Raw genomic sequence first — 27,620 nt, 5'->3', positions numbered from 1 at the left:
TAAAAGACTCCTCCATCCCATTTCTCGAGTAATTTCCTGTACCAGAAAATTGAGCCGAGTTAATGCGAATTGATTTTAATATATTATACGGACCGGCTCGCTTTAACATGGCATTAATAAAGCATCGCGCATCATGTCATGGCAGAGTCATAAATTACCGCCACTCGTGTAACGCATGGAAATTAATAATTAACATGATTATCATTTATTGCCAACGATTCCTACATTTCAGAGACTCCGGGCCAGATCAGAGATTCGTAGAATAATTTACAGGGTACTCCGAATAATTGACGGTGCTGTATTTTTCCTTCAGTTAAACTTTAGTGATATGAGTTTATCTTCGCATTGACATATGAAAAATTGTCAGTGGTTGAGAAATAAATATTTGTTGCATGAGGAGTGCAATTGCTCCCTTATAGCCTATGGTTGCTTTCCATCCTCTGTTTTGAAATAAATCATTATACCCTGTCTCGAGAGGTGGGGGCGTGTATGATTCTTGCTAACTAAAATCACCACACGAATGGTTCTTCTGATCGCGAGTTATCCCCCAGGAAGTACTCGACGGCGTCGTCCCTATTGTTGAGAATCTCTGCTCTGATCGATCGTCACCGTAATGGAGACCGACAACGAACAGAAGCCGAGAGTAAGCATAAAAAGCGAGTACTGGTGTAAATCACGCGAAACAGAGACGTCATTGCCAGGTGCGACGCGGTTAACAGGAGGGGAGCGAATCTCGTGGAAAACGCGCGAATATACCACTGTATGGAAATTCAAGGGAAGAAAAATAGGGCTCGGGGTTTCCTCGAGAGGAAGAATAACGAGTCATCGTTAGCGTCGATGCCGCGAAACTCTCGAAAAACTTACGCGCAACAACCGGTTACAAAGCTGCGGAGAGAAATATTTCCGAGTCGTTCCGTATTAGGACGAGAAGTTTCTATTTGACGATAAAACCACGTTTACAGGCGTTATCTGAATCCGTGTCATCAATTTTCGCCACCCCTCTTACGCACTGTACATAACGCACCGTTACTGCGAGCGTGTTGAGGCGTTGACATTTCTATTGTAGACCTGGGTTCCGCGGAATAGTTTCGGAAACAACATTTTGTCTATGTGTTTAAGAATTTAAGTAAAACGCTGTGCAGATTACTTAGTCAACTTATAAAATATTCCGTGAAGGTTTAAATTCGTCAAAGGCCTCAGAACGCAGGATTAATAATTGCGTTAATGATTAAACTCTATATTTCACGAGAATGGCGATTTTCCAGACACCGAAATAAGAAATTGATAAAATACTCTAACACAATGCACTAAGATAACTCGACATAAATATTCTGTCGATCGAGACTTCAGGATTCTATTGAAGAAAAAATTACTCGATAGGATAGTCATATTGGTCGCAGTGCAGCAAGCTTATCGTTTTCCCTACGTGCTGATGTAGCGTCTCGTGGATTTTGCGAGTAGTATGGTACCCAGCATCAGGGACAGACGTTTCCGTGATCCTAGATATCGTTTATTGGTCTAGAGATCACTGCGAAACGGACTTCAACGGCTTCAGCAGTCGTTTACAGCTGTAATCTAGTGTCACGAATGTATCACTAGCTATATTTCGCATTCAGCAGTGATATCTGATATTGACCATCAGTCTGCAACACTCAGTCCCAAGTATGTTACTAATTTTTGTCTGCAGGCATTTTATTATGGTTTTGTTCGTATCTAACTAAATAGCAACGCTTTATTTAGAGAATATTCAGGAAAAAATTTTTTTTAATTCGTAATTATAATACGAAACCGATCTTTTCCTGGTGGTATCTTTTATTGATAAAATCAAGCATAATTGCTGGATTTTCCAGAGTAACCCAAAAGTATAGTTATCACATTTTATTTGCACGAAACAATTCTATTCAATATTTAACGCGTTAGCTTTTTCTTCAATTTGAATTCTCAATATAGTTCTCCCTAGAATATACTATTTATATTTTTTATGTTTTATTTTTGTTTATACTCCAGAGTAAATTCAATTATAAACGTAGACAATAAAATTTTGTCCTGTTTGAAATCTGTATTCAATTACGATTACACGGTGTATCTGACCATACCAGTTGTCATTATTATCAGTAACCATGCAATTTCCGCCTTTATCACCGATCGAAACAAATGTGAGCGGTTGAATGGAAGAAACAGTCTGCAAATGCATCGCGATTGTTGGCTGAACTATTGTACGTAATACCGCAGCAATAAAATATTACGGGTATACATACTCGCTATTGTGTAATAGAGGAAATAGCATGCTGTAGCTTGTATGATAACATCATTTACCTAAGTGAAAACGAGAAGCAAAGTACACAGTTCGTTGTAGAAGAGGCGTCACTTTATTTTAAGTTTCGGTTAATTTCTGACTGGTTGAATGATCAAGTACAAATTTGGAATATTTTATTCTTGTATAGAACATTCCAAATATGAATCTGGAACGTTTAATTAATTAAATCTTACACCTATGTATAATTTAGCATAATCAATAAAGCCAGATATGCATCAGTCATTCTCGTAATTAGCTTCACAGGATATTCATTTGAAGTGCATTTTGCATTTTATAATGTGATGTATTTTGTAATAGAACGAAAATTGGACTTGATTGTGTTTGACTTTGTCTTATTACTAGACCAGATTCATTATTTACTTCAATTTGAAACAGAGCAATAACAAAATTGATACCAACACACAGCTGATTCATTAATAAAAAGAAAACTGTACTGTTTTTTATCGGTACTAATGCGATATTTAAAAAAAAAAACTATTAATAAAATATATTCGTTAATGCAACATAAACATATCGAAACATAAATGATATAATTGATATTAATAGATTCGCAACCTTTATCAGATATTTATTTGTATTAAGGAAGCGTCCACATACTTCTAAGCGGGTAAATCAACGTATTTCTCTATTTCCCAAGCATCACGCATTAATTAGTGAAAACAAATTATTAGCCAGGCACAAGCGTCGTTTGCTCGAGTTCTCGTTGTGTGCCATCGAGCAAACACCCCATGGAAACATTCAGCGCGTCGAGATGTGCGTTCGTCAACAGTGGAATAGGCACTACTGGCGCGTTCGCGCAAATATCGAGCGGCTCCGCTTCCCTCGGTCGGCGGTTCACGACGAAAATGCTCGAATCCCGGCGATTTCGCCCGATCTCAGCCAACTTTGACCGAGGGAACTCTGGGTCAGGTCAGCCAGGTCAATCGCCCCGGCTGTTCGTGTCGCGAGAGACCTCGATGACTTGGCCCCTTGAATCCCTGCGCTTTGGATGTCGTTGCGCGAGGAACGAGCTGCCGCGACCTGGGCGTTGGAGGCAACAAATCAAACTCGGTTTCGTCTGAGAATACCAATTGCACCTGAGCCAGCCCTAATGGAAAGGCACAAGTGGTCGAATAATGTGAAATTTTTGGAAAGTTGAACGATAATATCAAAAATTTCATTTGTAAGATTAAAGGTTAAGGATATTGTTTGTTTAAATATTTGGTGATTCCATATCTTCTTGGGAACTACATAAGGTCTCCGTAGGGGTACATTTTGTTCAGCTTAAAGTCTACCGTGTTTCCTTCTCTGAAAATGATTCAGAACCCGTTGATCAAATCATTGGAGTAACTTCCTCGAGGAAATTTGTCTTTCTAAATATTTTCTAACCGATATTTATGGTTGGAGGTTGTAGTCAGTGGTTTCCTTCCTAGTCTCGTAAGAAGCCGGCACATTTATCCGCCGTGATCTAAACGAGCGTCTACAGGGTGTATATAGTAATTTCGGTACACCGTTACCTACCCCTCGACTTGTGGAACAATACGTTCGTGACCTTTGCAAGACATTGTCGATAACCAACGTGGTCAATTATTGGAATCTACTACCTTTCAGCGCATTATTCCTCACGTTACATCTTGGAGAAGGTATTGTCCTGTATCTAGGGAATATTCGTTCCATCGTAAATAATAATGATAATAATAATTGAGGGGTTTTTTGACTTTTAAAAATAAAAATCGATACTTACAAACTTTTCACACTCGAGACATTTTTAAAAAGTATCCACAGGTTTATCTAGCGTACATTTGTTGCGCTTGTTAGGAATATAAAAAGACACCGATTTATTTCACTCTACGTGATTGCTCTCCCCACCTCGTATTATATCTGGAGCTTCCTCCTCCCCTCCTATCGATAACGAGTCGTTGCTAACACGTGCATAAATACCAAACGATACACAGGAGGGATTAAATATTAATGGTCTCGCGGGCCACCGTGTATCGTGTATTTTTTCTTAGATGCCATCGCAGGAAACATGTAATAGTGTAACAGAGAAACGGAACTGCTTTCAGACCACTTTAACTCGTATACAACGAGCGTGACTTTGTAGTCACGCAACACACCCTCCTCACGCAAGCTGCATCTCTAAGTCACGGATTATCTAACCAGAAACCAAACCGAGTACACCAAGAATTTATTTATTCGTTTCAGTAATTAACGAGTGGAAGCTCAGAATTAACAAAACAAGATCAAAACATATATAAACATACTTCTGGTATACTTACTATTATCATTTACATATTTTAACATAGATTCAATAGATCCAATTGTTGCTTACGAGTTTCAAATTGCCACCGTTGCCACAACGTGCATTACTTAGCGTGCATTTAATTTTCTCACTGTGAGTTTCCTTGAAATTGAGACGGAGCTCCTGTAAACTGTTGCGTTTTTAATCAGTCAACCGCGATACTTTCGGATCGATGGCTCACGAAGGTATTAAAGTTCACGGACATTTAAATTCCTCGCCGCACCTCGTCCTTTAATTTTATTAATCCTCGGTCATTTCGAAAATCCGTCGCATACGTTGTCCGCTTTTACATTATCGGGCAAATATTGGAAAACGTGTTAACGGGATTGGTACGCTGCGGGTAACTGCAACGGTAGGATGCTTGATCGATTAAACTTTTATCGATTCGTAAATTATTTCCGCCCGTGAACGTCCCCGAGCTATGTTGGGGGACGCGTTTGGCGTTATTTAAATTGGCGATATCGCCCAATGAACGTTGTCCACGTTTCGTTTATTCCTTGTACGATCGCATGTATGCAGAAGCTGCGATGTTTGGACTTTGTTTCAAAGAAAATTGGAGCAAGGTTGATCAATTATGAAATGATCCGTTGTAATTTAAATGCTGATTACTGGAACAATGGGCTTTATTTCTTGCCAGGTATTCAATAATTTTGTGTCGACAATTCGCGTAATTGTGCCAATAGGAGGGGAACGATTGTTGGGAATAAAAGCCTGGTAAATGTGATTCAGGAGTTATCTTCAACGTTTCGCTTATATTTATACGATTCTTTTTATGCGACGAGAATACGCGAATGAAGTTGGACAGTTAAACACGTGGATTTTGGTTTCCAGAATTGGGTTCGAGTTATTAAATCAGAAATATATAATATTTTAAACAACTGGTACACGTTTTAGAATTGTGATTCTTTAAGATCTTAATTAATTCAATTTAAAATCAAATTAAAAACACAGATAGCCTGTTCAAGCATAATTATTTATAATAAAATAGTTATCAAATCTGAGTTAAATCTTGTTCAGTTTATACTAGAAAAGGATCATATAAAATCAAAGCAAGAATAGAATTAATAATAAGGGAACAAATATGTCATATTTAATTATAAATAGAATCAATACGCTCTACTAATAAATTATATACTATAGAAGATTTAAATATCAACACTTAATAATGTATTTTATTACGTTGGATCCATTTACCACCGTCTTATTTATTTCGTCGGACTTCAGATAGTCTAAATTGACTTCGTAACTGGTAACGAACGAGCTGACACTTTTCTGGCGTACGTACTTAAACGATAACCATCGTAGGAATCGAAATTTCAGCTAGAAGCGGGTATCGCAATTAATATCACAGCGGAAATGAACTATCGCGGCAGAATAGGACCGCTCGCTTCCTTGACAATGTCTTATGGGCTGATCCACTTCCTCGAATGATGTCGTCAATGATTAATGAGGCACTAAGCTCCATCCTGCCTGATCTCTTCCATCTGGTGCCACTTTGTCAGAGTACCATCCGTGTAAACATGCTTCCTCGAGAGCGATTGGGCGTTACGTATAGATACTCACAGAGATAGGCTTTCTCATTGATAGTAGACAAGCTTCATACCTCGTTTAATAGATATTCTACAGCGAAATTAATATGGGAACAGCTGATTTATTTGAGTACGTTTAATAAGTATTAGGTTGGTGCATATGAAATGTCGTATTTCTAGTGTTTCAATCATCCGGGCCAATAACATCCATTTTAATCTACTCTGCCATCAATTGATTGTAGTCGTATTAAAGAGAAATAAATATCCTGTAAACACACACATTAGAACCTTATTTTCAACAATTACGGATACCTGGAATATTCGTGTAATTTTTGTACGAGTATAAACTTGTGAAAATGGTGGCGAAAATTGTTAAAAACAAAAAGTCACCTAATTGGACGTCAATTACTTTTCTATTAAAGACATGTATCATTGTGAGGGATTTCAGCATTCTTTATTCCGCAATATTATTTTTAATTCTACATCCAAGAAGAGAAAAATTGATGAAAATATGGGTACCGAGTTTAAAGTTTAAATTATAAAAAATCTTAGAGCAGTATCCAGCAAAAGTTTTATGAAATCCGCTTGACAATCAGTGTGATAAGGACTTATTCAAATCGGATTGAAGTTGTTCGAAATATTTACCATCGCGTTCGCTTAACTCTGAAAATAAATCATTTTTAGAAAGTATACAAGAATTAATTCCGGTTTTTAAATTCGGATAATTTATTCAAACATTTTCACGTTGCATTAATCTGTAGAAATGTTAAAATGTACACAACAGATTAAGATTTAACTTCAAAGTGAAACTAAATTAAAAAGTCGTAAACACCAGTGAAACCAAAAAATGGTAGTCGCGAAATCTTCACTGTAACATCCATGGCAGTTTTCCTGGTAGCACTCGGTATATTTCGGATAGTTACCCAGGTAGATAGAAAAAGGTAGGATCGGCGAATCGAATCACGACACACGTATCGCGTCGCAGCGAGCGTGTCGAATCCTTCCCAGGGTCTCGTCCTGACTTTTCGTTGGTCCGATAATAAAGACGGATCGCAGCGCACGAAAAGGACTCACGCGTGACGGAAATTTCTAATGTCGTCTGACGAGCACCTCCTCCTTTGTGAATTCCAAATTCCTCTTGATACTCGCACGTGTCTCGCGACATTGTAAATTGTACCAGCGACGATTTCCGAGAAAGTATTCTTAAACAGCAGAACAGAGAGTGGAAATTCCTGCAGATTCAGGCGATACGTATTCATGAAAGAATTCGTGAAGTAACAAAACGAAGCCTCAAGATCAACGGTCGTGGCAAAAATTGTACGTGAGAGCAAAATGAAGTTTGAGAGGTTATTTTGACTTGATGCATATATTCTCCAGTTATTGTTATCAAAAATACGAGTGTTTAGGACCTATAAAAATATTTAACCTGCGGATGGTGTATATGTACGCCGTCGAGAAATGAGCTTTTGTTTCGAAAATCAAAATTGAAAAGTTAGAAGTTGCAAGAATTGAATTTCAGGAAAAAGGTCTTCCAAGTTTTCAATTTTTATCTCTGAAAGTATATGTCGTATGAATAAATTATACATATAAAACAGTTTCATTTTGTCACTGTCTATAAGATGATATTTTTTTTTTAAATTCTTTACTTTCTTTTTACGACTGGAAATTTTATAATAGTTATTTTACTATATTCTATTTTTTTTTCCTGGATCTAACATACATAAAAATCAAGAATGGTCCACAAACATCAAGTAAAGTAGTTAATATAATTTCTTTCTCGCCCATGGGCTTACCCTGAAGTGTGTTCTCTCATAACACGTAATCCCTTAGCTCTCAGCCTTGTCATGATCCTGACGTCGAACATCACAGCCAAAATTGCCAGAAGAACGTTATCGGTCGACGTAGCATGATTTTCCGTGACGTTTGCGTCCTCATCGAACAACCCTCGTCATCTCGGACATAGCGTATTTTTATCTTCATCAAATTTCTTTCCACGTTTCGGTTCCCTTTTCAACTGTAGTATCCCGTCGTCACATCTCTCCTCCCCCTCCCTGTCTCTTCTTCTCGATCCTATTAATTTCGCTGGCAGAAGTTTCCGATTCAGCAGGAATTCCTTCTTGCTGAATATCTTTTCCGCGACCAAGGAGGCAGATTAAACCAGATTAGATCAGAAGACGACCCGGTGGAACTTTTGCTACCCGTCTGGGGGCGCACCGTTAATTTTCGGTTTCAATTTTCGAGCCAGTCCAATGCATTATGTTGCTTTCTTGCCCCCTCCGACGCCGGACCGATGACAAAGTGGCGGCTGTAATTCATCCGGAATTGCGTTTCTTTCGCGTCTGCCCGCCACGTCCCGCCCACTCCTCGCGTAACATTGTCATTTTACTTAACGGCCTCCGCCGACGGCGAAGGTATTGGCCGTTTGACATTATCCGAATTAAACTCGGGATCACGGTCCCAGGTCCTCGGGGAGCTTTACTCTGATTTTTCCCGAGGATTCGACAGGAGTCAAAGACGTTCGGTGCGCTGGTAACGACCCCTTTGTTGGATCGACGCACGTAAAATGGCGTTCATGGAAATGAGACTATAGTCGCGCATAGTGTTTCAAAATGTTTTTTGATATTAAAAATACTTCAAAAATTAATGTCTATTTGTATAAATTTATAATATAATTTTAATAAGGAAAATTAAGTTGATTTTCGAGAAATTTTCCTCGATGATTGAAGTGTGAAAATTTCGATCGAATTATGGCTTTATTAACTCCATCATTTATGATTACTATCCATTAATTAACGTTCCTAGGAGACGGTTATCGAATATCGGTTAATACTTATCATCTATTTCCGATGAAATTCTGTGTTCTGTCGAATGAACTCGGACATGCATAACGTGTGGCTAAAAAGAGCTCTCTTTATTCGAGCAAATAGTCAGCCCCGTTGCGGAATATTAATGAACCTTGTCATCCTGAATATTAATGATCAAGATAATGAAAAATGACCCGAAGTGTGACAACGGCCTGGGGGTCACTCTTGTATTCACTTTTTCCTCTATTTTTTGCGGATCGTTACCCTCTTTCGCCTGTGACTTTTTCTGGATAGATTTAAGCAAAATTTTCGAGAAGGTATAAGTGGTAAAAATGAGCTAAATCTTTGAACTCCATCCTACAGATTAATAAAAATAATAGAAATTAAAGACAGAGAATAATAAGGGATATTTTATTTTAAGAAACAACTTACGTTTCAGTCCTTACACATTCACTTTATTCCTTAACCATTTTACACTATTTAACGAATTATCTCTATTAAGACTAATTTCTTCCTCTGTTTCTGGTCCTTTTTCTCCAGAGAGTTATCAAATATGTAGTTCAGGCAAAAGAAAATGGAGTAAAGTGATAGACATAGAATTTCAGTAGATGGAGGCCAAGTAGAGTTCACTTCCATCGTATTTTCGCATTTCGAAGACATCAGCAATATTGTACAGTATCCGATATCGGCTTTAAGGTATCATACTTTGTTCTCTCTGCAACACTTATCGGTTATCCGATATTTTTGGATGACGAGTTTTGTCGAGCAGGTTGACTGGCTTGGGATGAGCTTAACTGGGTTTCATATCGTCAGGTACTTTGATAATTTCATCACGTTTAACCGTTATGCTGTCTACCTTCCATGGACGTTCTTTGTTATCTATGTTTTCGAATTTTATTCTTTTCTGTCATTTTCTATCAGGGAAATCTAATGGCAGGTTTGAACTTGTTCGAAGTGGCTATGTTTCTTTACTTATTGTCAAGATTATGCTGTTCTTCATTACAATCTGTGCAGGTAAAACTTTGCAAGGTTAACGAGGGTTAACGATAGAAATAAACGTGGTGAAATCAGCAGCAGCGGTTTGAAGTGGTTGGAGCGTGCAGCGTTGCTGGGGCGGACATTATGAATTTTTCCAGACGAGTCGCATTTCGGTTCCGTTACCTATCGTTTCCTCGTTATCACCGACGCGATTGATAGTGCGGCTGCCTGTGGCGTACCTTAACACGAGCGTCCGGAATCCCGCAAATAATAATTACGATCGCGTGCGAGCCGGTTATTAGCACGAGTACCGGAAACTGCTTCTGTTACTAATGATTATGTTCGTTATTCAAGTACCATCCATTAACGGTGCCACTTAATCAGCACCACTTTGCGAACACGTCGATCCGGCTGAATCCTGGAACTAGGAAAAAGGGCTCATCGAAGGAAACGCGCTCACTATGCTTTTTAATCCGGAAACTCGCGCGTTGGTTTCGAAGTGGTGTCACGAATAAATGAATGCCAAATATTAATATTATAACAATTAGGACTGGTCTCGTATTATTTGTTACTGTTATCGGATCTCTTGATTAGAATTTTTAGAATAGGTTGTTTCACTACAAGACAAGGTTTTGAATTTTTGAACGGTTGAAGATTTATCTAATACTGGAAAATTGTTTTTCATATTGCTTCTACTTCCAAGCATAGTTCAATCGAATACGTAGCAATAACCCCGAATAACTTCGGCACTAAACACTATTTTATGGCGACCATTAATATTTTTTTATCGAGTGAATGGGAATATTGAGTTAATGGACCGTTGAAATTGCAACAGTGCCACGAACATCTGCAACAGTAACTGCATTGCGTAAAACATTACTGCAATCGCATGATGTAAATGCGGCGTTACATCGAACGAGGGGAAAAAGCCCTCACGCGTTAATCTACTATAATGCGTGGAATTTTAATACCCGCAATCATCGTGGAAGAGTTATTATCCAATGACGTACACTCCCGTGCATAAGTCACTTGGAGACGTAGAATAGTAAACGCGGAGCAAGATCAAATTCGCATTACGAGGCGATGCAAATTATGATTTCCAAACTAACATTTAACAATTTTTCACATTCTGTGTAAACAGTGAGCTTCAAAAAATTGCCACATTGTTGTTCTTAAAATATGGGACATTGCTCTCGTGAGCATTGTACCTAATTACACTTGGAATGTAGTAGTGGATTGTTTAGACAATTAATAAACACACGAACCGCAATATCTGCACTATCTGAATATCAATATCTGAATTATACCTAAATGAAGTCTCTAATATGGAAGCCAGTGGCTATCATCAAACTACTGTCAAATTGTCGCATTCACCTCATGTAGATGTTAATTATCATGGAGTGAAGCGTCCTTTGTACGATTAATTATACAAGCATTGAACTAGGTGGTCTCGTGCATTTAATGAGTACCTTATCATCTTGCCTACAGTCTAATCTGAAATGTGCAATAAATTACATCATACGTATAAATGATTTTCAAGGTAATTGTGTTTAAGCTTAGATTTAAATTTGTGCCAATTTTACATCGAACGTATCAAGACGTATCGGATGCAGTAGAATTTTTCGAAGGAAGTGCAAGTAAACGTTTTTCAGTCGACTAGTGTAATTAGAAGAATATTGGAGAGTGGCTGCGCGCAAGATTTACCACTCACCGTCGATAACGCCGCGAAGGGTGGGTTCGAACGGTCATTCGCTGAAAAATGCCTGTTCCGTCGGCGAATGCTCGGTGAAAAAGTGGGGTAATAATGCGCCCTCAGCGCCCTGCCCACGCCAAGACCCTATTGCAGCACGATTCCGCTTCGGGGGCGAAGAGGGGGAGGGGGAGAGGGCTGGTAATATTTCGCATTTTCGCTTCAGCTTCGCGGAAAACTGTAGCAGTATTATTTCGTGGATCCAGGAGTTGGCGATATTAACATAGAGGGGTGAAATTCGCCTGGTCGGAATGATTCAACAACGATCTCTCCTGATCCTTATGCCTTACGCAAATTTTATGGGCAGGTATTTCGTTTTGAACCAAGGGATGCTGATTTTAATGTGAGGTAGGAGATGTATACAAAGAGGACGGTGCACTGAGAGGATGTAGTATATTCGGGAGGGATTGTTGGTATAAACGGAAATGTTTTACAACGATAATGACGTTAATAATATCGAAACGTATATATTCACAGGATAATACGTGGGTAAAGAATATTTTTCGAGGTGACCTTCAAATGTCCAAAGTACCTCCATCTGCAACGACCACATTAACTTTGAGCCCTAAAGTATATCCTGGGGTGTATCCTGAGGATATAAACCCTTCCTTAGACGTTCGATCGATCCATTTCGAATGTCCCCAAGACGTTCCTTCTCCGATCGGCAATTCCTCCCGAGGTTATGGCACGAAACTTGGCTCGAAAGCGAGCGTGTTAATTGGCTTTAATGATCGCGCCCGAAATAGAAAGGGGGGTGGTGGTGGTGTGTAATTGCTGAAGGTCTTCTCGTTGCCGCGTTCCAGTTACATTTTTTTCCACGGTTCCGGTTGGCAGAAATTCTAAAGACACTTATTTCGTGAGCTTTGGCCGCTCCTTCGTGTAACAATGACTGCACTTTGCGCGCTAGGCCCGCGCGGCAACTTGACCCACTTGCCGCTCTTTTCTTCCTATTTACTTTTTAACTTGTGCGGGGGACATGCGCCACGATTGACATACAGGCACCTCCGTGCAGGAGAAGAAGGCACACAACTGCCTTTCGAGCCGCGGAAATTTTTCGAGCGCCGTTTTATTCAGCCGTGAAACACTAACGACCCCCCCCGTGTGCTCGGTCGCGCGATGATTTTTTTTTTCAGCCGCCAAGCAAAATGTAATTACGGCCAGACCACCGACAAGGGGGTTGGGAATAACGGCTCGGTGTGTAGGGGGTATCGGGCAAATAGGCTATGAGAACATTCTTTTACGAGCGTTTTGCCGAGCGCGGTTCTCTTGGAATAATTAGCACAAAATAAATGCAGGTTTCAACGTGAGTGGTGCTATTACGCGGGTAACCGTAATTGTAAATAACGCAGACACCGAGGGAAAGATGGCGGATGGAGAGGAACGTATTCTCAGCACCTGAATTTTTCATTCGAAGTCGTCTCGGGTGGTTTTATATTTCTTTAAATTCTGGGAATTGCATTTCGGTCGAAATAGACTTGAGTTTTCTAGACCTGTCCGTAGAGTTTTCAATTCTGAGATCGTAATTTTATTAATTATAATTATTATAGCTATTACATGTTATTCAAGTAAATTGTATTACGAAGTTCGAAACAAGTACTGTTTTTCATTTTTATGTAGTCATAAACTTAATGTGAGCTATGCATGAACATCATCGACGAATTAATTATGAGAGTGACTGCTGAAATTGTTAATATAAATTCATAACTAAAGTTCGCAATTATATTGCACGGGAACATCTTCGTTAGACCAATATCAATCTAAATTTTTGATTCTTTTGATCAAAATAAATTCCCTCTCAGTGGTAAATTTTTACGACATTTCGTAAATAATGTAAAAACCAATCACTGTAGTTTTAACTTAAAATCAGCCATCAACGATTTCTAAAATTGTTTTCAACACGAGTTTATGCTGGAAGACTTAACAGGCAACCCGGATACGACTGTAAAATATTCAGGAACGATACTCTTCGCGGGTATGTAAGTAGTTTAAAAGATTCCAGAAAGTTCCAAGTCATTCTACTTAATTGCAAAGTTTTTACACGTCCCATTTCCTTATTCTAGTAGCGCGGTCATTCTGTTTGTCAGAACTTCTGGTGATTAATAGTGTTTGCTTGTTCTAGTTCTTATGAAAGCATTTCCGATTTCAAAAAGCACAATTATTTTCCCATAAATTATGCTTTGAGATTCCGACTGACACTGTATCTTCCAACTTGTATCGTCTTGTGATCACTTGTCCTCGAAATCCCCTATTCGTAACTTCTTCGCGCATTGAAATTCTAATTTTTTTGCGGTTTACAAATCGTCTTTCGTGATCCTAATCTAACGAACAACACGTAACAATCTGCAAGCTTAATATCTCTGGTCGACAAAGCCTTTACTCCTCCATTCGTTTTCCTGTCGCGTAAACCAGTGAGAAATCTTTGCTTTAAGCCGTAGAAACGACGCTTGCCTCCAAAAGCCACCCGTGCAAAGAAATCCAGGGATGGCCAATGCAAAACTTCGACCGATAAAACACTGCCTTCAACGCTGGAAGACGAGCATACCAAAGTTGCCACAGTTTTTCACGGTTAATTTGCGCGAACCACGCACTTTTTCCCCTTGGATAACTTTGGCTGAGGAAAAGAAACCTTGAAGTCACTTGTCACTTTATTTTTTATGACAATTCACGTTCGAATGGAAAATCATTTTTTATTTATGAGTGAGACCAAGTAAAGTACATCGTTTTTGTTTACAATGTTAATGTACACATATAATATACGTAAGTGCAGTTATAAGTCTAAATGATTCGGCGTTGATATCGCGGTGTTAAGCGTTCGGACTTTAACCGCGACTATCTGCTTAAGTTTCGACATAAATACGTCGACGCAAACAGGAACCAACGTGTCTCGTTTCGTTACGGTAGTGTGGGCCGGAAATTAAATGCAGATACCTCGATGCTCATTTCCAGCTTTCGCAGTTAACAGCTAGTTTATCAACGCGCCTCCGCTGCGAGCGGTGAAACTATTTGTAACGTCGAATTACCAGATAACAACGTTTATTATTCGACGTATAGTTACTGTCCATCGAAATGTAGCAGGTACCGAAAAGGTCCAAATAATATTTTACATACGAGGCTTTGGTTTCGAGAAAATGTAGAATGTCTGATCATTCCTCGATATTTCTACTTAAATTAGGGATTTATCGTGGTTTCATCCACCATTGTGTGTTGCTAATGTCTTTTAACTATTCAGAAACAGTTGAGGATGGCAATATGACGACACTGACTATGTTTCCAAAGTGTAGATTAAAACTGTTATTTAATACATTTTATTACATTTATTAAATTTTCACTCTATTAACCATTTATCTCTAGAGTGTATATTTTTCCCCAGTGATATTAGCGTAGATATAGTTCCGTAAAATGTTAACGCTTATTCCATTGTTCTCTTTTATAAACAATTCCCATATTCCTGTGAATCAAAGCTACTTGATTATCAAACAGAAATTACGCGTACATGTTCGTGTTGCGAATATAACGATACTGTCAGAAATTGTATTGCACAATTATAAAGCGGGTTACAACCAAGCTATGTCCCATCCTAATTTTATCATTAGGGGTTTGCCAGTATCGCGGATATTTCCAAATTATCTCCGCAATCGATCTCTCATCTTTATACCACGATAATTCATGCGTATAATCTGTATGCGAATAATACGGATAGGTTTACTTATTATAGCGACCTAATCGAACATGACCCCACACAGCAGAGTAATTAGACGCGCGGTGTGAAATACAATGTTTGTATCTGTATTTTGGATTATTATCGACATTCATCCTTGATTTGAAATTACGAGAGGCAAGAGAAACGGCAAGTGGAATTTTCCGTGTTGAAATTTACCACCCATCTAATTTTTCTCGTTCGATAAACCAATGACGGTTTCCGTATTATTAAACCGGTAAACTAACGGAAAAAGTAATTCGTTTTTAATTATTTTCAGTCATGCGATGCGTGTTCGCAAAAGTTAATATCGAACTCGCGAAGTTTGATTGGACTGGGTCTATTTAGAAGTTTTATTTTCGCAAACATAGAAACCTACGGCTATGAAAATCGATGATAAAAAATGTCGTCCAGTTTTGATGAATTCACTAAGTCGAAATGAAATATCTGACTTACTTTCGAAATCACTGATGTATTCATCAAAAGTTTTATTTATATTTATCGAACGTGCTTACTTTGATACGTGTTCTAAATGAGAGAAATGATAGCTTTAAACCTGTCTCAATAAATATACGTACTTCAAACAAATTAACATAGCTGTAGCTATACAATAATTAATTAAATTCTTATTTTTAAATGAAACCCTTAAATCGACGAATAGAATATAATAAGATATTTTTACAATGGACTCTCCACATCAGCGTCGCTATGCATGAAATTTTTGACGGAGGAGCTCTCGTAGGTTGTTTTAATATAAAATTCGCTAGAAATAGGCTCGAGCGATGAAACAGTTTACGGTGTAAATTTCCAGTGGGTTGCATCGGTGGGCGGGGTTTAAAAATTAAATAGCCTCCGTGTCGGTAATTGACAGGAATGAAGACAAAAGCCTATTTTAATCCCTTCAGTTTCACGATTCTGGTAAAATACAACAGGAGGCTTCGTCGTTCTTTTTCGCGTTTCCTTTTAAACTAGCCGTGCCAGCGAAGAAACTTCGATTTTTGCCTGGTTCTAACGGCGTATTTATTGCGTCCAACACGGGAATATCGACCGAGCGTTTTTATGGTCGATACACAGCCTCTCTCGACCGAAGAAGCTGTGAAATATTAATTTCAGGCAACGTTCCGTCGCTTTTTCTTCAGTACGAAGTTTATATTTTTTCTTTTCCAACATCTCCAATTAAAGTTCTAATCATTATTTATCGAAAGTCTTATCCAGGCAGGAATTTTGTCTATTTCTATTCTTTGGCGTATTTTCGGTCTGTTCGTATAATTTAATTTGGTCTTGTCAAACGTAAAATTGATACTGCTATTTGTACCATTTTCAAATATAGATTTTGTATGCATCTATGTGAAGGGATCAATTCCACGTAACAATTTGAATCGAAATAGTCTTTATTCGAGGTTTCGTTCTGAAAATATAAGCTGTTAATGTTTTCACGTGCGTTTTACAGGGCTCGGGTGCCGCAGGCGTCAGTAGCCGACTCGACTATAAATGGTGCACACCAAAAATAACATCAGTATATTTTAATTGCTTGTATCTAGAGAACGAAGCTTCCAATTGGAAAATGGTACAGGACATTTCCATTCCTTTTTGCATGAAGTAATTGCGAAAGATGCAACGAACTTAAAAGAACAAGATATTTTTTTACAGTAGGAGACCAGAAAACCTCATGCTAGAAATGAAGACAAATAGTTAGAATAATATTTTTAGAATAATATTCTAATTTATTTGTACAACTTTAGATTACTATACTTTTCCCTACTACTGTGTTTCATATACACATATGTACGCTCTCATGGGACAGATTGTAAATTGGTACGCGTGTCGTTTTACAATTGAGAGTTCCACCATGGTGATCCTTTCCCGTAAATGGAAAATTGTCAGAGTCCATGTAAAAAAAACATCTAAATACAAAAGTACCGCATTTGCTTGTTTTTCAGCGACAGAAAAGAGAATTTGCTGGGAAACTCGGCGAGCGACCGCCAATTTCCTTCCGCTTTCTGCTCTCCATTCGTACGTCCCACATTCTCGCTCGGAAAACTGAACCGTGCACATCGCGTGCACCTCGTTCCCCCCTTGCCGGATATTAGAGTTTTATTGTCGCGGGACACAATTATGTCGCTGTTTGCCGTTGTCTCATTGTTTTAGTCTGGAGTCCATCTTTGACTCGCGTTGGAGGTCACTGCTCGTGATCCTCATTTATTCTTGGGTGTTTCTACCTTTTGACTTTGGTTATTCTTTAAACTGGAAATAGTAAATGTGAATTAGTATTATAGTAAATTAATTTGATTATATGAAATAATATTTTAGGGGAATATGAAAGAAGGAGGAATATTCAGGGTTGGAGAATAAGGGAGGGGAAAGGGGTGAAGGAATTTAGATTTCGAGGTTCAGAAATAATTCGTGCTATTTCTCAGTATAACTGTCCTACTGAAATGTGTCGAATCGTTCGAGAGTATTTAATTTACTTTTATTTGATTAAACTCAGGGAAATGAAATTATCTAAACGAAGTTAGGATATAAATCCATGAAATTTGAAGGAAATCACACGTACGTTTTCAACTATGTTCCCTTTTAAAATAAAGCAATCCCAAGACACTAAGAAATGTAAAATACTAGGAGTTGGGGATTCATGACCTAGCGCTCTATGTACCATTCAGCAACCACTAAAGTAAAACTAGGATCGACAATCCCGGTCGATGGAAACTTCACAATTTTTCTCCCCGTCCGACGCAATTCTGAGTTGCCTCAGAAGAAAAAGGCATCGTGTAACTTCCAATCGGCGAAAAGTTTCTTCCGAAAGGGGTTGCTCTCCCTTTCCGTGGGTTCGCTTTGGAACTCCGCTTATTGGACTTCGGTAACCGGCATCCTCGATTGTTGTCGGAGCTCCACGGGTCCACGCAACCCTCTATCCCCCTCTTTTCCGGAGAATCCCGCGAAAGAATGCCGGGACACGAAACCCAGCGAGTCATGAATAGATGAGAGGCAGATAAAATTGAAAAGTTCGCCGCGCTCCATAGGATCCTGTAGACACGGGTGCCTCTAAGTCGCCACTTTCGGCTACTCTCAGAGCTTTCTTGGGGCGTGGACAGGGCTTATAGTTCCTCTCCTTTGCCTAGGCGGGATTACGCCGTCGAGTTTATAACCAGGCGCATATTCAGCGACGGGGAAACGTTTCATCGTCACCGTGATTTCCGATCTGACCGCGGCGGAAAGAGTCTCTTGTGTGTTTTCCCCACTTCGTAGTACGCGACCACGGGTTTCGTTTCTTTTCAATGTTTCCACGCGATCCTTGCTGAAAGAACCGAGATAGGTGTGATGGAACAACCTCGTTGCTAAGGAAAATTCGGTGTCGCGACCCGGTTTCGAAACGATTCTGGAGCGACGTCTGAGAAAATTAATCAACAGTTTTGGTTAACGAAGTTTGTCGACCTTTTGGGTCACATACAGAAATAGTTTGAAAATAAGTGCAATATTTAGCGTGTCATTCCGCTAAGTGGATTGAGAGAGATCCATGAATAGTAAAATTCCACCATTTCAACCCTCTCATGATTAATCAGTAGAACTGTTTAACTATTGATCCATCTCAAATGTCTTCTAAACTAACAATTGATTATAAATTTTGCAGGCAACCATCGCCAGGATCCGGTACAACCGGCACGTCGACGGTCACGTCGAATGGTCCCGATGGAGAGAATAGCCAGAGCATCAGTTTGTACCCGGTGGGAAGCGCTGGCTCGGCACCGACGAACGCAGCAACAGCTACGACGATCACGACGACAGCAACGGTGCCATCGGTCACGACTGGCACCGTTGCTGGCACAGGATCCGGATCCAACATCACGAGAAGCGTGTCAGCGCCCATCCCACCGAGACCAGTTGTTCAGGTGACCAGCTCCGCCAGCGTCCTTGGATCCCAGAGGCCCAGGTTGAGGAGAAACATGAGTCACTCCGAAGCTATCAGGAAGTAAGATCATCTATCAATTATTATTGGGCCCATAGATAGGACAAATTCCGAATTTTATTTTTCTTCATTTAACACTAAACATACCTAAGTTGAACCAAAGACCTTCAAGTTCAAATTATTTCTCTCTTAAGACACATTTGTAGTATATCTTTTTGTCCTAAATTTCCATCTGTTTTCTATGAAACACCTTTTTATTTTCCATCTCTTTCAATTGAAGATTTATTTTGTAATTCAGAATGTAGAATACACATTTCATTTATCTTCTATTGGAAAAGTATTTATAATTTTTGGGATCACAAAACTTATGTGAATTGAACCTACTTTCTTTTCCTATTTATTCCCCAATGCAATAATGTAGCTGCGGAGAAATTGTTGGAGAAAACAACACCAGTGGCGCTTTATTTTCTGTTCCAGCTACATCAGACGCGAAACAGCACAATTCTTCGGCGTGGACGAGGAGTCCGAGGCCTTGGAGAGACAAAGATGGCTGGATCGACGACGGAGAATGGCATCGAGGAAGTATGGCGCCCTTGTTCCGGAACACAGACCACCGGATCCTGATATTACAAGGGACGTGCCAGATACCACGGATGTGCCGGTGGTAAGTAAATCCGCTGGTTATTAACCTATCTCAGTTGGGAATTAAACCGTTGACTAACTTAAGGAAGCATTTCTCTTGAATACTTCGACGTAAAACACAGAAAACTATTTTCCATATATTTTCAATTAAACATTTACCGTACTTCGTCTCGAAAATAATTAAGGGAGAGTTGGACACAAAACTAAAAAAATTGAGAAGACAGAATTTAGGCCAGTACGAGTAATCATGTCCCCTCTAAGTTAGATACGAGGAAATTCGTTAAAACTCGTGTATGTTTTGAAACTGTGAAGATTTATTTCTCCAGGGTGTTACACTGAGAAGATGGCAGCAACCAGTCAGACGGAAAGATTCTGTGGCTAGAATGACGCTTTCTGGTCTTCATTACGTCGTCGAGGTGAGTCCTCTAATAAACAATTTATCTTTGAACGTGACAGATACCCATGTATTTAAAATTTTTTAAAAACAACTCTTATTTTTTATTTGACAATAACTAAATAGAAATTTCCCATAAAGGATCAGAAACGATCAAACCTGTTCGTAGCAGCAGTTAAACCCTCCGACCGCGATTAATTTGATTTAAATTGAGTACTCCTAATCACCCTATTTATTAGTATACCTACCTTCAATCGTTGATACACAGGGAGCGATTTATTGCTCTTTTTGCTCGTTTCATTGCTCGCCATCCCCGATAGGAATCAAATTGAACGAATTAATCAGTGTTTCGTTATCGTTCACCCGACGCGCAGCCTTCGGTGGCAAGGCGAGGCTAAGTTTCCTCGGAGTTAAGTCGTACGTTTCCACGGAAGTCTGTACGATCATTACGCTAACGAGGTAGCAGTAATCATCTTCCGGTTTTCGGGCATCGTCGCGCGCCGAAGTGGCTTTGATATATCTCACGAAGTCCCACCCGTTGAGTTACTAATTTCGAACGTGCATTAATTACGATAGCCGATCCACTCTGATTAGGAATTTCGAGCTAACGAGGCTGTGATTGATTCGATTGCTTTTCCTTCGAACACTTGTCTCTGGATTTAGAGACTTGATTTAAAAAAAGATGAAAACTTAAATGATTTATTTAATAATGATTACTTTAAATTTTCAGAATAGTAAGTGAACAATCTCTTAACATGAACTATAATATTATCTAAACTCCAATTATCTTCAACAGTGCTTTTAACCTCTTTAATTTTTCAATAAAGCTCGTGTATTTTATGAATGGTCTTCCTTAATTTGGATCTCATTTAAATCTCATTATAAGTTAACTAACCCTAGTCTTTTGAAACACTGACGTATTTTCAAGACGATTTTTTGTTAAAAGAATATTGAGATAAAATAAATAATTTTTGATTTCGCGTACGATACATAAAATAAATGTACGATTCCTTTAAATCGTCCCGCAACAATTTCTCTATGATAACGGAAAGAGGGCTCCATACTTTCAGCTCCCCTATTAATTTTAAGCGTTTCATTTATTCGACTTCCGGAGAGGCACGTCTGTTCATATCTCCGCGAGCTCATCTTAGATGGAGTTCGAAACAAAGTCAAAAAACTAATTAAGCGAGAAGATACCAGATAACTTGGAGCCAGTTCCAGAGACGAAAATTCACCAGAATTCTGCCAAGAAGTTATGGTGGTGAAGGGAGGGGGCGAGATTGTTTCACTCAATGGGAACCTGTTGTGTACTTTCAGCGAAGTGGTAATAAAAGATGAAGGCTTAACTCGACAGAAAATCTGCCGTAAAATCGAGTATAATTAAACGGACTGTTACCCCGCAATTTGTAATTACTCGAACAATCTCGCGTTATTATTCGTAATTTCACCGTTCGAAGAAATTATGAACTTTCCGTTCGCCGGGGCTGATTCGTATTAATGAAAAAACTTTGATCGGCGCAAAGTTTGCATAACGTTTAACTTTAAAATTTCATTCGCTTAAACGTTTATTACAACCGAACGGGAAACTTAGAACCATTTGAAATTTTAATTTAAAAACTTTCGGTCGATTTCCGACGTTATCGGTTCGTTGTCTCGAAAACACCGCGCGATACTCTTTACAACGCGCTATCAGATACGATTTGAATAAATAGATGCTATACGGAAAAATCTAGGAAATTATTTGAGTCTAATAACTTTTTTATTCAAAGCTGACGATAATTATCGATATCGTTTTATCACGTGAAAAAACAATAACGAATACCAAAATTCAATTTAATAAAATAATGTATACATTGAAGTCATGAAATGTGAATAATTGAGAAATGGAAAACTTACTTGCGTTAATGTTGAAATTATCTTGAACGAAACCTTAAAATAAAAATCTCAAATTTAATACATCCATCTTTACTGAAATATCAGTGGAAACCAGTAAATGTCATTTAATTACTTAATCCGAACAGACCGTGTTAGGATTCGCGAAGTGTAGAAACAGACTTCCCTTCTGCTTTTAAGACCGTATTCAGCAAGCAAATCTCACGTCCGGCTTTCAAGCGAGAATGACACTTCTGGCGCTTTACATCGAGCTGTGAACATAAGCTAAGAGCAAACGGACAAAGAAAGTAGATTTAAACTAGAAACAAGGACAACATGTAAACACTCTTTGACACTTTTCTTCGGCTGAAACTTCCCTTTTTATTCGTTACGTTTTTCTGCCAGTTATCAAGGCTTAGGAAGTTACGAAAGTTGAGAATGGTTTCATACTTGCCACATATTCAAACGAAATTATGATTTTTTGATTTATCGATGTAGAAAACGAAAAGTTTGTTCATAAAGGTTCCTTGAAAATTTGAATTTTCACTATAATCGAACAATAATTTTTAATGATTTCTATTTTGTACCGACGGCTTTTGATAGTATTGGATTCCAATACTGAACTTGAACTCACTTTCTCGAAATAGTTATGTATCCATTTTCATAGACGTTTAAAGGACTTATTTATGCTTTTATCGTTAATATGTAGGTCATCGTTGCAAAATACACGATGCTTCTAGATGTTAGCCACAATAGCTATCCGCGCAGACTGTGGTATTTATAATACATTTTTTATCAAGAAAGCCATGTGAAAGCGTCGAATATATCGAGAAAGTCCAAATGTTGACCATATTTGCACACAATAGAGATCCTGTTAAACGAGAAGAAACTCCAATTTCCTATAACAATTGTACCCGTACCATTTACGCGAACCAAATGGAAATATCATTCGAGGCAAATCTCATTAAACACTGGAATTTTATAAGTCGTTTCCCTTCTAAGAGATTTGTCCCGATTCCAGCAAGCTCAGGAATTATTCTCGGCGACCTGTTTCCGTGGAAACCCACAGTTATACATCCTATTATCGACAAAATTTTAAATTTTTATTAAATTCTCATTTATTCCTCGAAATACAGATTACCGTGTTAAAAACATTCCATGTATGCTGCCGACTCGAAATAAGTAAATTGCTTTAACCGATTGAAATACAAATTAATTCACTCGTTGTTTTTCATTTGTATCGTTAATTTGCGCAACGTCCATCTGACTTGGAGCTTTGAATTTAACTCGCATTTTGAATTTAATGCAAAACAGATTAAATAACAATCCCCAGTATTGTACCCATTTTCCATCCTACTGTTTCTTAAAAGTCCTCGTGCTTATGAAGAATACATATTTTGCATTCGTTTATGTTTTCGCTTTTGGCCTTGTTAATTCTATTTTTGTATACAATATTTTTAATATTCAGTATGCTTATTAAAGTGCTACACAGAATTATATTTCAGCAAAAGTCGTATAATCTGGAATGTTTTTCTACAAATTTTTTGAACAATTATCTACACTTTTTAACCGAGTCCCTCACCTGCTGTCAATGCAACTCGAGCAGAATCATTGCTGCAGATTTAATTACTCAGCCAATCACTAAACAAAACTACACAATATTTATTATAAATACTATTTTATTTCTCCTGGCAGTATATACCTGAAACAATTTTACCTCTGCCTATCAAAATTTGAACAGAAACCAGCAGAGCCACGCGAGAAAGTGTGATCAATCAATCGCGAATTTCGTTCCACCCTGTATGTCGAACGTGTACCTCAGTCTCGTAGATCGGTTAGAATGGTATTTTCGTGGATTTTTCGATATTTTACCCGTGTTTGGTCGATGCAGACGATAGCCCGGGGCGTCTCCACGGGCATCTCCATCACGGATCTTTCGTGTTTAACCGCAAACAGCGCGAAAATTGGAATTATAATTGGATCGTGCGGAACAATAATTGTTAGCCTGGGACGTCGTTTATTCGGCCGATGCGCGATTCCCCGTTTCCATTCGTCTCCCTATAACGTTCTCGTTTCGATTTTGATATAAACCCCGGATGTGTGCTCGTGCACATCGGAACACGTACGAAAGGGATGTTCCCGAGATGTAATTATGGTTGTACGAAATGTGCGGACGAATTAATATCGGTGGTTTCGGGCGACGTGTTTTATTTCGATTGTAATTCGAGAATCGAACGAGGAATCCCGTGGAAAATAATTGCCAACGACGGAGCATAGTTTGCTAATGGTCCGTGGTCCGAGATCTGCTTGCTTTTCATTGCGAGCCTGATAGGAATTGCGAATATCCTGTTAAGAATGGTGGAATTTATAATATGCTAGCTCGGGAGGGACGGTCTTAATGAATATTTAAATTTCGTTTATGTACTGCCAATCAATTCTACCGAGTAATGCTCGCGGAGCACGAAAATAAATAAGGACTAACGATTCGGTCTTAATGGCGAGCAATTTATGGACAACGTTCCGATTCTGTGAATCTTAAGGGATTTTCGGAAGATATTCTAAATAGTTATCGTTTTGTAGTAAAACCATCGCGTAAGACAAGATATAGAAAATGTTTATAACGAACATGTGCATATAGGTCGAGTATAATTATTTATATTCATTAATCACTCGTTCTCTTTTTCGAAATTCTTTAATTATAACTCCTTAATAACACTGAAAGCTCACAAATAACATATAAATAATACAATATTATATTCTTAGATTAAACTTTACCTATAAATAACCACAACTATGGATCTTTCTATACTTCGCGAAACTTTTTCTAACAGAAGTCTTGAAATAACAGTTTCCATAGAATTCTCATCGCGAGAAAGGTGTATGTTCTGCAAGAACAGTTTTTAAAAAAGTTCCCGATGTAAGCGTTCCTTTTCCATAAAAGCATCGCAAGAACGGATGGTTTTATTTAAAGAAAAAGCGCGATTTCGAGGAGAATTTAAAAACAGTAAAAGTTAACTATTTCCTTTCATCCTTGATCGAAATAGGTCGACCATTTGCAACGAGCAGAAGCTTTGACAGGCGTGCAGGAGTATAGCGAGCTTTCTTTTTTTGTCGTCGACACGATTGTAGAGGGGATGCAATAGCAATCGTTCCAACGTGACGTCGAATTCTCGTATAATTGCGAGATTATTGTTTGCCAGCGGCCGTTGCGCCGTGCAACTAAATAAATGTAGATTCGCCGTTGTAATTTCGACGGCCAGGGAGGAAATTGATTCCCGACAGGATCCAGCTATTGTTCCTGTATCCGAATGCAGCCATTGTAGTGGGTTTCTGTCTGTTCCCTTCGATCCCCATAGCCTCACGTCGCTCTTTATTACCTGCTTTTTGTTCCAGCCGCTTACCCCAACGCTCGTAATGCTTATATAATTAACCCTAAACACGAATACTTTTGCGTCGAGAATTTAATCAAAAGGACGATAAATGCGATGGAAGCTCACGACTCTTTGAAACACTAAATTTGGTCGGGTATCCGAAATTCCGAACGCGCGATTCTCGTCGTGTGGGAATGTTTATCGTGTCCCTTGAATTTGTTTTATTTACTAAACGAATTCATTCGTTGGATTGAAATCACAAAACTGTACTTATTTAGTAATTGTATCTAAATTTAATTTTTGTGTAATGCTGCAATGTGTACTCGTTGATTTAATTACAAGTTAATTGCTAATATGCTCAGTAATGAGCATGTTGCTAATAACCCAGTAGAGAATTTAATAGCCTAACGATAAAAAAAAAGTGCATTATCTAACGTTCATGAAACTTGTCAGGCTTGCGGGCTGGTTAAAAATAAAAGACACGAATTTTTTAGCTACTAAAACTTCGGCTTCAGGGACGAAATTACTCCGCGAAGTTTCGCCTCTCTAATTATGTCTTGGAAACTATTGGGAATACAAGGAACTTTTAGAAGAACATTCTTCGTGGTTATTACGGAAAGATCTTGGTGTACACATTAGTAAAGAAAAAAAGGAGAAAAATGCCTTTCACTGTCGCCTCTTGTGATTTTAATATTCTTTCAAAAATGAGATAGCGGGCTGTTTTCTTTTTTCTAAATTGGTTATCGACTGAAAATGCCTTCATTTGACATTGTTATTGTATACATATTAACAATTAATAACAAAAAGTGAGCAATTGTAACGATGTCTTTGAAGCGACAGTAAATAGAAGATTGTCTATACGTACTTCTGTGTAAACTGTGATATTTTCGATACGAATAACGAAGCATTCATTTTTAAAGCTTTTCTACACCTTCACTACTTTTGAAACTGATATGAAAAGAGTACATTTTTGGAACGCTCATCTTGAACCTGAATTTCTCCAGTTAAAAAAGGTGCACGTCTCCTATTATTGGCTGCTCTACAAACCTACAAAATTTCATCGAAGTTGGCGTCAAACGCCTCTTGCTTATTCATTATTACCAACCGAGCTTACCTTGGAACACTTTAAATACATACAAACTTTATTTAGAAATTAAGTGAGCGAGTATTTCCAAATTTTCTTACTCGATTCTGAATAAGAATCCTCGACAGATCCTCGAAAACAAGAAAACTGGATCAAAGCCCTCGTTAAAAAGATTATCATCATCATACTGGAGCTCGTTGCACGTCGGTTGTTATTAAAATTTTCGGATATTATTGCAAAGATATTCATAACTATGGGCAAGGGTTTATTAACAAGCAAAATAATACATTTCATTTAATCATTCAAACATTTCCTGTTTCGAATGCATGGGAGTAATATTTCTGTCGCAATTTACGTGCGAATATGATAGCGCACATGGAAACAGTATTACATTTTTTTTTCGAGGCGTGTATTTGCATAATAAATAATATAATCAGGCCGAGAGAGTAGGGATTCCTAATCATTTCATTTCGAAATTGTATGCAAGCTACAAGTACAAAACATTTTTTGCTTATTATAATCCGTTCTGACACTTCAAAAGAGATTCAACATTTTCCGTATTATTTTCATATTAGATAGAAATATACCGGATAATTTACATTGTTAAGTTCTTACGCCTAACGAGAACTCGTTTCATTATCTGTGGACCATAAATTCACATAAATTATTGTACAGATGGTTTTGCAAACTTCCATTGCATTCATAGTATCTTATCGTGTAACTGCAACATCTGTGTCTACATGGGAGATGAATAATGGTAATTCATTCTGTGTTATACTAAGAATACTAATATTCATTCGTAGATAGGAAAATAAAAATAACAGGAATGATTGGATTCTCCAAAAAGGGTGTTAATGTTCATTTATAATAAAACATAAATTGTGAGGTAAAACGTTCAACTTTTCTATTATTAATGAAAATGAATTACAAGTTAAAGTGTCCACCATTACCACTCTGTCAGGTGTATTTTAAAATTAAAAAACAAAATTCTCAGCCT

General features: G+C 38.2%; 1 protein-coding gene across 1 annotated transcript in view; it reads left to right on the top strand.

Moving 5' to 3' along the window:
* The window catches only part of LOC128873084 (inactive rhomboid protein 1), a 236,131-nt gene that overhangs the window by 178,722 nt on the left and 29,789 nt on the right, over window positions 1-27,620 (top strand). The window contains exons 4-6 of the mRNA XM_054116356.1: window positions 18,985-19,323; window positions 19,738-19,924; window positions 20,229-20,318. Coding sequence (XP_053972331.1) covers window positions 18,985-19,323; window positions 19,738-19,924; window positions 20,229-20,318 — 616 coding nt within the window. The remainder of the gene's footprint in view (window positions 1-18,984; window positions 19,324-19,737; window positions 19,925-20,228; window positions 20,319-27,620) is intronic.

Source organism: Hylaeus volcanicus, chromosome 3, assembly GCF_026283585.1.
Source record: "Hylaeus volcanicus isolate JK05 chromosome 3, UHH_iyHylVolc1.0_haploid, whole genome shotgun sequence".
NCBI lineage: Eukaryota > Metazoa > Arthropoda > Insecta > Hymenoptera > Colletidae > Hylaeus > Hylaeus volcanicus.
This window is presented reverse-complemented; position numbering and strand designations above follow the sequence as displayed.